The 13,897-nt window shown below is 34.1% G+C and overlaps 1 protein-coding gene across 6 annotated transcripts in view; it reads right to left on the bottom strand.

Annotated features, from left to right (window-relative positions):
• WDR11 (WD repeat domain 11) overlaps positions 1 to 13,897 on the bottom strand; it is a 52,636-nt gene that overhangs the window by 22,350 nt on the left and 16,389 nt on the right. For 3 of the 6 annotated variants that reach the window (XR_008236907.1, XM_052799101.1, XM_052799097.1), the window contains exons 6-12: positions 12,775 to 12,940; positions 11,954 to 12,068; positions 10,802 to 10,997; positions 8,788 to 8,891; positions 7,416 to 7,595; positions 5,449 to 5,533; positions 103 to 209 (exon numbers count right to left, since the gene is read on the bottom strand). Coding sequence is in view for 5 of the 6 variants with exons in the window: in XM_052799101.1 (XP_052655061.1) it covers positions 103 to 209; positions 5,449 to 5,533; positions 7,416 to 7,595; positions 8,788 to 8,891; positions 10,802 to 10,997; positions 11,954 to 12,068; positions 12,775 to 12,940 (953 nt within the window). In the remaining variant the exon portion in view is untranslated. The remainder of the gene's footprint in view (positions 1 to 102; positions 210 to 5,448; positions 5,534 to 7,415; positions 7,596 to 8,787; positions 8,892 to 10,801; positions 10,998 to 11,953; positions 12,069 to 12,774; positions 12,941 to 13,897) is intronic. The other 3 variants (XM_052799098.1, XM_052799099.1, XM_052799100.1) reach the window with 3 other exon arrangements.

The raw sequence follows: 13,897 nt of genomic DNA, 5'->3' as shown, positions 1-13,897 counted from the left end.
AAGGAAAAAAAAAAAAAAGAAAAAAAAGTAGTAAGAACTTACATTTGTCATTCCCCAGCAAATCTGTCAGCCTCTCGTACAGATTTCTCAGGAAATACTAACCTGTTGGTAGGTCCACCAGCTGCAGCTCATTCCTTACTAGCCCCAGATTGTTAGGTGTTGATGTGGCAAAGGAAATAAACCCAGTCAAGCTTATCCACTCAATTCCCCTGTCATCAGAAGAGAGTACACAGAGCATATTAGCCAAAATATTTGAATGGCTAGAAAACAGCCTGGACTGAAGCACAATGATTTTTTTTTTATGCATATTCTTCAATTTGAAAACAGCACACTAGTAATTTTCTACACTTTATGGAAACACTTTATTTAAGCATAAAAAGAAGCTACACATTTACAACTATGATGTAAATATAAAGTTACCAAATTAAATTACAGAGTTTTCTTTTCAGACTACACTAGTTCTTGTTTGGTTAAAACTAAAATTTCAGCTAGAAACACTGGTAACTTTTGCAAAAATCCCTCACAGATACTCAGCGCTAGAGTGGACTAAAAGCACTGCTCTCACTAAATCAGTGGTTTACCAGATGGGAAGAACTATCAAGTAACTCAAATTTGCCAGCATACAGAAAGAGAAAAATATTCATATGGATAGCAGGGTGGGGAGACTTGATTCTTTCAGTCCAGAGAGAGGAGAAACAAAGATGATAAAAAAAGAGAGGCCCTGAACAGATTTCGACGGCTATAACAAAAGAACTGAAAACCTGGTAATTTTTTTTTGTTCTTTTAGGTCATGCCAAGGCAGCCACAAACCATATTACCTTGAAGTGTTGCAAGGATGTAAAGTTACACTGTATACAACATATTATCAGCATGTATGGATTCTAAGCAAATTCTTGAAATATACCACAGGCCACAAAAGGATAGAAAGTGGCACTAGGTGGTACTGTTCCAAAACAAGATAGTCTTCCGTCTCCATTTCTCACACACGTTTTGTGCCAGCATAAATTGCCGAGTGCTTTACCTGTGAAACAGATCAAGGAACTAATCTAAAAGAAAATTGAGACTGTTCTAATACATACATATGCCCAAGTTCATTTTAACATGGACAAAAGGATTTAGCTTTTCCTCAAATCCTTCAAACACAGACTACTTAAGAACTATTTCCAGGATAACTAAGTCTTCCATTACATCAATTGTAAAATCATGGTCTGTTTTGCAAGAATGTGTGTGAAATATGAGGAAAATAAATAAGAGTATTTATGATTTACTGTCAGTAAATCCAACTCACATTGTATTAAGTAGAAGTTTCCTAAATGCAATGTAGATGAGTAAAAGCAAAAAGCACTCCCATAATATTTTCCATATGTAAGTTACAGCCATATTTCTCTTTATTTTTTTAGTTCAAGGTTTCAAAAAATGGGAAGCTTTATTCCTAAGTCCTCAAGTAAATTTAAAAATTTAGGACCCAGTTCTTTTCCCACCAGGACCTATGAAAGTTCAACCAATAATTTTGATCAAAATGAGAAGTATTCAATTATTAATTGAAACATTACAGGAATGATTGAATAGAAATCTACAATTGCAATAATGTGTGACATTGCAAGTCTCTGAAGGGTCATAAACACAGGGAGCTTTCAGAAATGGAAGAAATATGAATTCTGACACCTTTCTATTTTTTATCTATTATTCTACTATGTGTTTTGGAAAAAGCACAGAATACTCATAGAGCATTGTTATTGCCAGTAGTTATTCACCATTCTTGTTCAAAGACCTGAGACATCTTCTATACCTCTTTCAGCAGCTCAGATTTAACACGACAAGTCCTTTTTCCTTGCTGCCGCCTGGCCATCTGTCAATACCAATAAAAATCTACAGAAACCCAAGACACTTATAATCAAAAGGAAACCTTAACTTAGCTAACTACTTGCACCTGAAACAATAGTCATACATGTAAATTGCGAATCTGAAGACAGTGGTTCAAATTTTAGTGAAGGAAACAAGTAACGCCTTCCCTACTGAAATATCTCCATTTGCAAAATTTCCTAATAAAAAGACACCTTTGTCTACTAGTATTAAGGGTTACCTTCAGCTGTAAACTATTTCTCAGACTGAATGCACTCTTTCAAAATATGAAATTCAGGAATTCTAGACATTCAACTTGTCTCAGTTACTTCAGGGGTAAGATTCAGCCATTTTGATTAATGTTTCCAATGCAAACAAATTACACAGTGTACTGAAGTGGATAAAAACACAAATGACTTTTCTAGTCAGGAATGGATTGTTGTGACTTTATGACAAGGCAGCTGCTACTCAAATTAATTATAAGAATTATAAGAAAAGGAGAAAGGTAAAACTGGAAATCAAACCATATCTTAAAGAATACTGTATTAAAATCTCAATCATATTATCAGAAAATGCTCTCAGCGTCAATTTTTATTATTCAAAAAGAACTTTCCTTGTAATTCAAAACTATTTGTATGGCCTACATGTCCAAAAGTGAACAACAGCAATGGAACAAGTTTTTCATTTTTAAGAACAGGAAGGTTAAGAAAAAGAAATTACAATTAAGTGCTGAACATGGTACATCTGAGATAACGGTACATCCTGTAATAGCAACTTCAGAATTCAATTCCGAATACACAGGATTTCATTGCGACTCTGCTTACGCTTGTCAGGCAATGCATATTTACTAATGCACAGAAATAAATCTAGCACACCAACCTGTTGACAGAAGTGGTAGGTATTTTTCATTCATCTTTCTCTACGTGAGGAAAGTTTTTTTAACGAGGTGATGAACGTTTGCAAAGCAGTTTCCCAAAGGGGAGTCTGCTTAACTTCGACTGCTAAAACTCAGATGTAATGCATACACATTCTTGTTACAGTCAGTGAGATTTTAATTTAAAAAATTGAAGCTGTTGCAACCTGAACTTGCTGAGCTTCAGCAAAAAAGAATGAGAAGCACTGCTGTAGTCATAGTTATCTATCAGAATAAGCAAAAGTAGCAGTGAGAAGCATTGCAAATGCACCACTTTCACTGAACTAGAAGCTACATCGCAGGCATTTTATTTACGTGTCTCAAATATATTCTCCTCTGCATTGAAGATTTATTATCATCTCCTATCTTAGCACAATAGCTTAGATTGCTCCACTTAGAAGACAGAACAGGTATCAGACTTAAGTTATTTCATGGTTCTTCTAATTCCCCTTAGTAACAACAATTATTTGCATTTCTCTCTATCCTGAAGGAAGAAAGACTGACTTGCTCACAGTTTCTTTCTGCCAGCATACATGCTAGAGTCCCCATCTGTTTTTTCCCCTCACTTATGCTCCTAGCAGTGGCCTGATTGACTTTTGCTCTTTGTGTGTTCTGAAGCATTTCTGCTGCTTCTTGCCTCAGTCTCCTAGTAAAAAAACAAATTAAACTCAAAGGTAAAGTATTTACTCACATAATTCTAAACAAGTAGTGAAATAGCTAAGTAATAATCATTGACAAAATGAATATTCAAGGCTACTCACAAGTATGACCTATCCTAAATGAAGGACAGAAGAACAATTCGCCCTACTCCTAATCACAATATAGAACTGCAAAGTTTACAAATAATTAAAAAAAAAATAATCAGCATGTGACTACATATGTAGCTTCTAAAAAAGAACACTTTAATCTCAAAAAAAATGTCAATTGCTAGCACCTAGACAAGTCGGTGGCTGTTATTGTAGCACAGTTGTAAAGCACAGTTGCCGTTCCAAAGACCTTAGTGTTATTACATTCTTTTCTTAAACTACAGGGCACTGAAAAATGCTGGCCTTGAGTTACAATTTCAGGGTATTCTCAATTACATACTAAAATAATGGTGTTCCCCGAAGGTGTATTTTCAGTTAAAATTGAAATAGAGGCATTATCCAATCTATCTGCATTTTAGAGGTATAAGTAAGAATTCAATTCCCACTGAAAGAAAAAATGTCCATGAATGTTAATTAAAAAAAAAAAATAATCCCTGTGCCTTATTCTACATTGCTTAAAGCATTCCCTTGAACTTGTAAAGATTATGTAGAAAGTCACTCAGACCATTAAGAGCGGGACTGAGGCAATTAAAACAAATATTTAAAAGTTACCCAGATAACACCTTATGACTAAACAAAATTCACAATCACTTGAATTTTTTTCTAAAAATACCATTTGTGCAAGGACAGCTGCTAGAAAGACAATGTATTCTTAAAGTTTTTCTAAAGTTGCAAAACCTTTGCAAAGTGAAAAGCCCAAACTAACCATACTTCCAATAATACATGAAGTCTAAACAAAAGATAAAGAAGTATTTTTTCAAAAGCATATTTCCTCCTGTCTCCCCATCTTAATTTTTATTATTTTTTTTAATCTGTGAACGTTAGCAGTGGTTTTAATTTTGACTTCTATAATCACCTTAATGAGAAAAAAGCAGTATCCTCTTGTGCTGCATAACAGAACATAAAATGAAAATAATTTTGTAAGTAGTTAATGGTATGAAACAAAAAACCTCAAATGGTTTAGAACAGAAAGGGAAATTCTATTCTTACAGCGCCTACTAATCACACCAGAAAAGTAAACATACTTACTGATTTTGGTGGTAGATTCAAAGCAGGTTTCCATAATGAATTCTTAGAGCTATCTATTCTCAGACACCTATACTTTTCTTATCTTTTTGTAGAACGAACAATAAAATGAAGACCCTACCCTGATGAATGCTTCATGCCACAACTCTAGTACAAATTTTTACTAATATTACTACTAAAAATAAATATTTTATTTTCCATGCTTAAATCTGTCTAGAAATATGTATCCAGCAAGCACCGTCTTGAACATCTTTGGCATTAGTTACCCAAAAAGTTATGCCATTGTGTACACACAAACACACAGTACAATAGCCTTAAAACTTACCCTGTTCCTTACTTAGGATGGATAAATACTGAGTCCTGTATTCAGTCTTTAAAATCTTTTAACAATAAAATTATTTTTACTTCGGTTAAGACTAGAACTGTTTCAACAGCAACTTCAGCCCCAAGGGGGCAAAGTAAATAAACCTTTGCATACAAAACAGAATTATTTCAAGGACACAATCTGTGAGTCACAACAGTTATATAAACAAGACACTGTAATAAAGTTTCTTGTCCTAGAAAGACTTCTTTGTACTACAATGCACTAAAGAAACTGCAGTAGTAGACATGCATCCTAGATCAGCATGCACAGATACAATTCAAATATTTTGTTCAATGTAATTTTCACTCTAATTTTGTCAGTGTGTTACTGCTTATACATAGCAAAGATACTGTTAGGGCAGACTACTCAACAGGCAATCTTCCTGAGCATCATTAACAATTAAACAAGACACCCACACTGCTAATACAACGTTAGTTAGATGTTTTAGTATTTGTCTCCCAGAAGGATTATAATAGGAATTAAAATTAAAATCTTACTTGACTTCACAGGAATGGATGCTTAACTCCTTGTGTAAGAGTCCACTTGTAAGATGAAACACCAGGACAGAGCCATTACTTGTACCTATAAAGAGGGATTTAAAGAAATAAAATAAAATAAAATAAAATAAAATAAAATAAAATAAAATAAAATAGAGAGAGACTCGTTTCGTTCTTCTCTTCCATACGTTAGTGAAAATGCAGGATTTACAGCTATTTCTCTCTTTTGTCTTTGTTTTTTTTCTTTTTTTAACACCTGTAACTTATATTTTACAATTTTAGAAAAGGTGTTTTGATTTCTAGTGCTTAAACCCCAAACATTAAAACCTCCAAGGTTCTCTGCAGCCAGTAAAATTGGGTCAAGACGTTTTCCTGAACCTACTTCTAGAGCCTGTAGAAAATCTGTTCATTCTTGCATTTTCACAACATACCCAGTTGCAGAAGAAAGGAATGTTTCTTTTTGTTTTGGTTACTCAAGATGAGTAAATGCCTCAAGGAACAGTATTAACTGTTATGCACCAATAATCCCAGGGGAGAATCATGGGTAGATTTTACCGAATCATTAAAGTAATTTGCTTTCTCATCCCTGAAATAATGACCTCTTTCAAATTACAAATCAGTACCTTAGTAGGTATTAGCTTCAATTAGATCAAATACCTTCTGAAACACTGAAAGTTACAATTTTCTATTAGACACTGGGAAGACTTACTTGTTCTTCTCTTTTTTCTTTATACTCCTATCAATGTTATTAAATACAACTATGGATACCCAAAGAGCCATTCAGGTACCTTAAGTCTAGAATGCTGCAGACCTAGCTGTAAATGCACTTTATACCTACCTTTTAGTTTCCTAATCTTTATATTTCACCTGTTTTAACAGCTACAGCTTATATAAAATCAAAAGTTACATTTTAGTAGCATCACATCGTGTAATGACAGCTTGCCTACATTTTAGAGTGCAACTATTAATGGTACTTTTAGCTCAGTAATAATAGAAGTATTACGAGAACTGCACACATACATACACGCGTTAATATGGCGTTTTCATTACTGGAGTGAGATCGTCTTTGTAAGCTCCTGCATAACATTCACTTCGCAATACCTCCCTGCCCTGCCTAAAAACTTAAGAAGGCAAAACTATAGCACAGGCAACCTTAAGAATAACAAGAATCTCCCAAGTCTGACTTGCAACACGCAGAGTCTTGACTGGGCAGCCCAGAATCAAGTGATATCTTACATACATCAAGAGCACGTCTGAACAACCCAAATCTGGAGGTCTAATTTTACAACCTACTACAATCTTTAAATTACAGCATCTCTGTGTCTACTGTTCCAGTCCACTGACTGCAGAGAAAGACAGTAGCCTGTATGGATACACTGTGAAACCCCTGATGTAGTCTGAAAGGGCATGCCAGATAAATCAGATTTAAATAGGGAGAACTCAGAGTTAATAAATCAGGTGCTCACTGGCAACTATTCTAATATCTAGATGAGTTTAACTACATTTGTAGTAAGACAGAATAGATTCATTCAGGAAGAATAATGTGCTTTAAGTGTATTTTTAGGTACTTACATCAGAACAAAAATACCGTCTCTGTTACATTCATTTACTTATTCTAGGAATGCAGTGCTGCAGAAGTCCATATTTACAGATGTTTAGAATGAAGTGAGAGCAGCATGTAAAATGCTGTGTGTATCAACAGACCAATATCACAGTAAATGAAAAGATAAATACAAACTTGCTAATATATTGCAATTTTTCAGGTAGCATTACTTAAACCCAAGGCACAAAAAAAAGAATGTGAACACTATCATGGATGCAAACTAATACAAGGGTCACTATCTGTGATTAAATACACAGGATCGAAAGACAGATTTTTTTTTTTCTCCTGTATAAGTAACTATATTTGTATTTAATATAGAATACATTATTTTCATAGCAACTAATAACCTATTCAAGGCACTTACCAACAGCAAGGATTGGCTCATACTGTTTAATGTTTTTTGTTGTAAGAGGTGGGCACATGCGGATAGCAAATGGAGGCAAAGGAAGTCCTGAAAGAAGTCCAGTCAGCAGAAATTTGAGGTGCACTTCTTGCAGAAAAGAACTCTTTAACTGTTCTTCTCCAGCATTTGTGCCTTGCCCTGCTTAAAAATTAAAGCTCTTGTTAGTAGTAAAGTTTAATCAGAGATGTTATGGAAAATTATCAGACACAGGAGTTTATAAAATAAAAATTACAAATAACCTAATGTATAAAACAGCAATGTTTATTTAAAGACGCATTCCTTCCTGTTGAACTCTGTACGATGAAACTTTTTGGAAGATTGCACTTCTACTAATTTCTCCAATACTAACCTTCTTTCCTAACACTAAGAAGGAAAAAAAGGCCAAAAAGTAAGGGGAAAAAAAAAGCCAAAAAGGGAAAAAAAAAAAAGCCAAAAAGTAAGTGTAACCACTTCAGTCTTCTTCCAGAATTCAAGGGTAGCTTTTATTTATTTTTTTTCTCCTTTTGTTTTTTCAAAGTTAGTTACAAATATTTTAAAATTATTAGATCAATTCAAAGACTTATGGAGGTTTAACTCCAAACAGTAAAAACTGAGTGCAATCTACTGCTAGAAATACAGTGAATTTGCTTAGATACAACAATAAAGATGGGCACAAAAGAGATGTGATTCCACTGCTGTATACCTTCTGCAGTCAGCTGTACCAGTCTGAGTAATGTAAGGCACAAAATAAAAACAGCTATGATGTCAATGTCTACAGGAAACGCAGATAAGAGAAAAATCATGCCCTAAATGTCATCTTTAAACATATGAGATGAAGTGCAAAAGAACCTCCCACAGCGGTAAGCTGCCTGCACCAGCTAATACAGACAACTTTTACCAAAAGCAATTCCAAATCTGCACCTCTGTATGTCTGAGCAGCACTAGTCGCTTTTCCAATAAAAATTAGTTTTAAAATTTAAAGGTAACCACCTTTATGGAACATTTCTCAATATTGCACTGTTGGTAGCTATCTAGATTTCACAAAGATGGGATTCATCAGATAAATTGCCTTCATCCATTTAAGATTATTTTCAAAAAATGAAGGAGTTTTGGCCAAATTCCATTTTAAATTACTTTTTTTTAGCTTGGAAGAAATGAGCTTTGAACATCGGTCCTCAACATAAAATCCTCAAAAAGATTAATTTGATAATTTATTTAGCAAACAGGAATTCTTACTATTTAAATTGCACAGAAAATAATTCTAACGTATGTAGTTCTTAAGTAAGCCAAGATGTACAATGATTCAAAAATCCTAGAAATGAGTAGCAGTAATATTAGTGAAAGAAATACTTACCAATCATGTTGTCTAATGAGAGGTCTGGAAGTTTATTTTGGAATGCTCCTACAGGAATTCCACAGAACGAGACTGGGGAATACAAAGGTGATGCACTTGAACTGCTGTAAAAGAAATGAAAACAAGTTCCTAATACAAACTGGATTGCCTGATGACTTAGGTCCTTGATTTTATTTTTTTCCCCAGGTGGTTCTTTCAGTATTCCTACCACTTACTGCTTGCAGCATATTTTGAGATTATTCCCACCATCAACTTCAATGACCAACTCTACCAGGAGATAATGCACACAAAAATGTACAAAATTCAAAATAACTTCCATCTTCCTTACAGACCTATTTGTAAGTAACAGAAAGAGACAGATGTATCCCTTGTTCTGAAGTAAGCACTGAATGGAGGCTTTTAAATGTATTGTGTATTAATATGTAGAGCTATGTTAATGAATACAGCTAAGCAACAATCATAAATATTTCGACATTTAAGAACAGAGTCCCAAACTTTGAGAACAGTTCTTGTTAACCTAAACAAACTCCTTATACAGGTTCCAGATGACGAAACCCATAACTGAAGCAATGCCATTCACCTAAACATATGAATCACGATTGCCTCTGCACATACAGCTACAGCAGAAATTTACAGTATTACCCATGTTTAGAGTCTTGTGAGATATCTATGCATCAGTTTTTTGTGTTATTTTTTCCCCAATGACTGTGACTGGGTTCCAGCACAATCTCCGTCTAAAAGGGACTCAAACAGCCCTTGCAGCCTTGGCAATCATATCTTGCTGGTCTAAGGACAGGTCTATGTCATGAGCAAAGACCAAAGACTACTGACTGCACCTAGCTGGACACAAAAATGCAGTTTAAGGTACATACAAAGCCTTTTTCTTTAAAATCTCACTTTAACAGACTTTGTCTTCAAATTTTCAGTAAAGACCATCAAATCCAGCAGGATCAAGAGCTAACGGAGGAAGACTCTTTCAAAATCCATTAAAGACTCTGTGCCAGCTAGAAATATGCTTTACTTTTCAGTACAATCCAACCATATCCAGAATCCTCTAGGCTCAGTGGTTCTTTTTTATTACATTTTTCCTCGTTATATAATCATGACAAAGATGAATGTTTTAGAAATGAGTCTAAGAATACAAGAAGTAAAACCCAGCAACATATGGAACCTAAACAGCTCTCTTGGATACGCATCACAAAGAATCCATCTAACAGTATTTTTGAGAATACCAGGAATAAAAACATTAAATCACTGATGAGCAACAAAAGGATCTATGTTGAAAATCTGGTACTACTGACATTTAAAAGTGTACTAAGAATTCTATTGTTTTTTTTTTTTACAGCACTAAGTTATTTATTTTTTTCAATAGTACTTTCAAGGGTTTATTGCAGCAGCATGACCTTAATACATTGAATGTTCAAAGAACTATACCACTTCATAAAGTATTTTTAGAGACTGCTCAAATTCTAAAACTCTACAGGCTTTGTATATAAAAATATTATTTATACCACTGTATTCCAGCCACCTGCTGTGTAGCCTCATATTCCTGTGTGTCAAATTCATACAAATCTAGCAGAAAACCTTTCCCCTACTAAAAATTTAGTCCTTTCCAGACTCATTCTGAAATCCTTTCACGTGACTGAAAGTAAGGGATCCATTCCTCAGGAAAATTATATAGTCTGAAGAAAGCCAAATGAGAAGAAAGTGTTTCCCCCAAATAATGTGAATATTCATTCTATCTTTTGCTTCCTTATTCCAACCACTTAGTATGGAATTATTTTTTAAAGAAAAAAGAGTAAATAAGTTCCTTCGCTTCCCCAGAGCAAGGGAACTAATCTATTTGGACAATATATTTTGTTCCTCTTCCTTTCATTCATACACATGTATAGCACATGTCACACTACCACACATACAAGGATATCACTGTTGCTTTTAGAATATAATTAAATACTACACACCACTTGTAAATGTAACAAATGGAAGCTTTGATAAGAAAAATAAATCCCATTACCTGTTACGCACATTTCTGCCAGAAATACTGGATTTTAATTCCCAGATCATTACCCTGCCATCACTGACTATGAGAGCTGCAGAATTCTCATTCACTGGGCAACACACCATACTGAAGGGTCGAACCGTTTTTGTTACCCTGATTGCATCACACTGACTTCTTAAATCGTAAATCAACTCTTGAACTGGGTCTGGATCTGTAACATCAACGTCCCCCAGAGGGCAAACAATTAGAGTGGAAAACATATGATGTGATCAATCAACAGAGGTAAATTTGCAGCATGACTGAGCTCTTTGGTTGAAATCCACATGCTTCCTGTGCAACAATTAGGAAAAAAACAATCAAAAACTGTATACTGTTGATGTTGCTGTAGACAACACAGCTCTGAAAAGTTCTCCAAAATGGAACTTTGTCTTTAAAATATCTTATTCCACATGAATCTTGCAAAATCTAAAAAATGACTGGTTCATATCTGGGCAGAAAGTGCATCTGTTCTCCACAATACCAAACTCATTTAGTTTATTGCTAAACCTGGAAGTAAGTAATATAGCTCACTAGAAATTACCAAACTGCCAAAACCAAACCAAACAAACTCTAACCAAAAAAATCACTTATTTACATTTACAGAACTGTTTTCCCTTCTTTTTTCCAGTCTCCTCCATTATATTTAAAAGGCCATTCTTAGTAACATTTCATAAACAGGACAAAGGTTTAATAATTTAGATTTTAATCTAAATTTAAGTCCCTGTCTTAGTTCTAAACCCAATTCTTCCAATTGACCAAATGATTTCCAAAACCTTGTGTTTGCCTGAAAAATGTTTTTTCCTAAAGATAAAAAGAACACACTAATCATCTTTTATCTAAAACATTCTTGTATATGTGACTGTTAAGCCACTTCATAATTAAGGTATTATTTAGTGATAAAGGGATTTCAGGATATTAATATATCTTATTTTGCACTAAATATCAGAGAAGTCAAAAACAATTTGGGGAAAATCAAGCATAAATTTAAATTTAATGTATAAGAGAAAAAAAAACACTAGAAGAACTGTAATTCACCATCCTGTACGAGGTGTGACGGTTAATATTGGTGTTATAGTATTAGTTAAAATGCCTCAAAGTTCATTTCTGGACATTTTTGACAAAACTTACCTGGCTCTTCATTTGGAGTTCCAGTTATACTGCAGTTAGATCTGCGAACTCTTAAAGTTATACAACCATTTTCATGTAGACAAAATAACCCATCACGCTGAAAACAAGGAATTACCTAGGTAAAGAGATAGTACCTTATATTGCATTACCAAAATTTTATCTTTTGCAAAGTACACTTGCAAATGAACATACAATTCCTGCTGTATAAGCAAGTCACTAAAAATGTTACCATTAATGCAACAGTTCAATAAATTTCTTTAGCTATTGTACTTGTGACTAAGGAAGTCAATTAATTAGAGAAATTCATTGAAAGTTTTTGTTTGAATTGTTTGCTGGTTTGGGTTTTGTTGTTTGTTTTTTTTAAACGTTGATGTACTAATATATATACCTTTTAGCTATCACTTTTTTTAAAAAAAAAGTTTCTCTTTTGGTATCAGAATTCGTGATTCTAAGAGAATAAAGATGCATCAATAAGACCTCAGACTAGACTTAGCTGTCTAATTAAGCAAAGGCTAATGCTCAGAGAACTAGTATTAACTTGTGTATAAGCAGCTTAATAACCAGAGAACAAAATATCCTTTTTCCACAGCACTATTTCCACATTGGTAACTTTTGTAACACCGCAAAATGAAGTGGGTTTACTGCAGAGTTCAGAAAACTAAATTAAACAATGTTTGGTTCAGAGGACATTTTTCCGCCTGATGACCTAACTTCTTTTCATCCTCTAGAACTTATCAAAACACAACTATCAGTGGGTCACGAACTAACATATGATCTTAATAAACTATTACAATAATAGAAACTAATCAAATTTTCATTACCTGTAAGAAAGGCACACCTGTTCTTTCAATTGCAATCACACCCACTGTCTGATTCACTTCCAAGTCAAGAATCAAAATTTCTCTGGGATACAATAACAGCATGTAGTTTCTTTTGGAAGGCAAATATGACAACTGAAGACAGTCATTGAGCGTTACAGATTCAGCACTGTAAAACATCATAAACTTCAAGCAAGTTGTGTCAACAAATACTTCAAAATAAAATTAACAGTATAAATTTTCCTGCAGCCACATTTTTTTCAAGTATTTCCTATTTTGATAACTAGGCAACTGCAGATTTCCATTTAATTCCTACAGCGGTGCAAAGCATCACTGACCTTCAAGAGACACACACTCTGTTGACTTTTATCTAAATAAGATTATAGAGTAATTTTTAAAATAGCAAGTGATTCAAATGGAACAAGTGTAATTCTTGCACATCTCAAACACAAAGCAATTCAATTATGAACAGTGCTAGCTGTCATGACATTTACTGGTATTCATGGAAAATTACCCTTAAACATACTGCTTACTTCAGTTTTTATATTATTATGCATATTACTTTATTTTGAAATGAACTGAACTAGCCTATCAAGAATACCAGTTTTCAAAACTCAGAGAAAGTAGCAAAGAACAGGAAAGTTCATCATTTTGTTGAACGTTAACAGAAGATTGGCTGCAAGGTAAAGAGGTTCATTAGGTACATGCAATCCAATGAACTGTACTTAAGTCATGTTGAAGAAAAACATCATTATACTGTGCTCAGTTTTGAAAGCCTCTGAACTCATTTAGTGTATCATCCCTTTTGAGGGGTTGTGTTTGTTTTTAATCTCCTCATTCTACCACACACTAAACCCCCCTTACATGCTTCTTGCATCTCATTCCTTGCTTCAGGAATATGAGTCCCCTTTTGTCTGCAATCACTCTACTGACGATCTCCTGCTCCTCCTTCCTCAAAGTTTTCCTAAACTCATATAAAACCACATATATCATTGGTGCTACAATTTTTCTTCCCTTTTTCCCGTTCTAGTCTTTTCAGGTGTTCTGGATGGAAAAGGAGTGAGAAAAGAGAAGACTATCATACCTTTGGTAATATTCATATACAACTTAAAATGCAAACAGGAGA

The sequence above is a fragment of the Harpia harpyja genome, chromosome 10 (assembly GCF_026419915.1).
Source record: "Harpia harpyja isolate bHarHar1 chromosome 10, bHarHar1 primary haplotype, whole genome shotgun sequence".
Taxonomy (NCBI): Eukaryota; Metazoa; Chordata; class Aves; order Accipitriformes; family Accipitridae; genus Harpia; species Harpia harpyja.
This window is presented reverse-complemented; position numbering and strand designations above follow the sequence as displayed.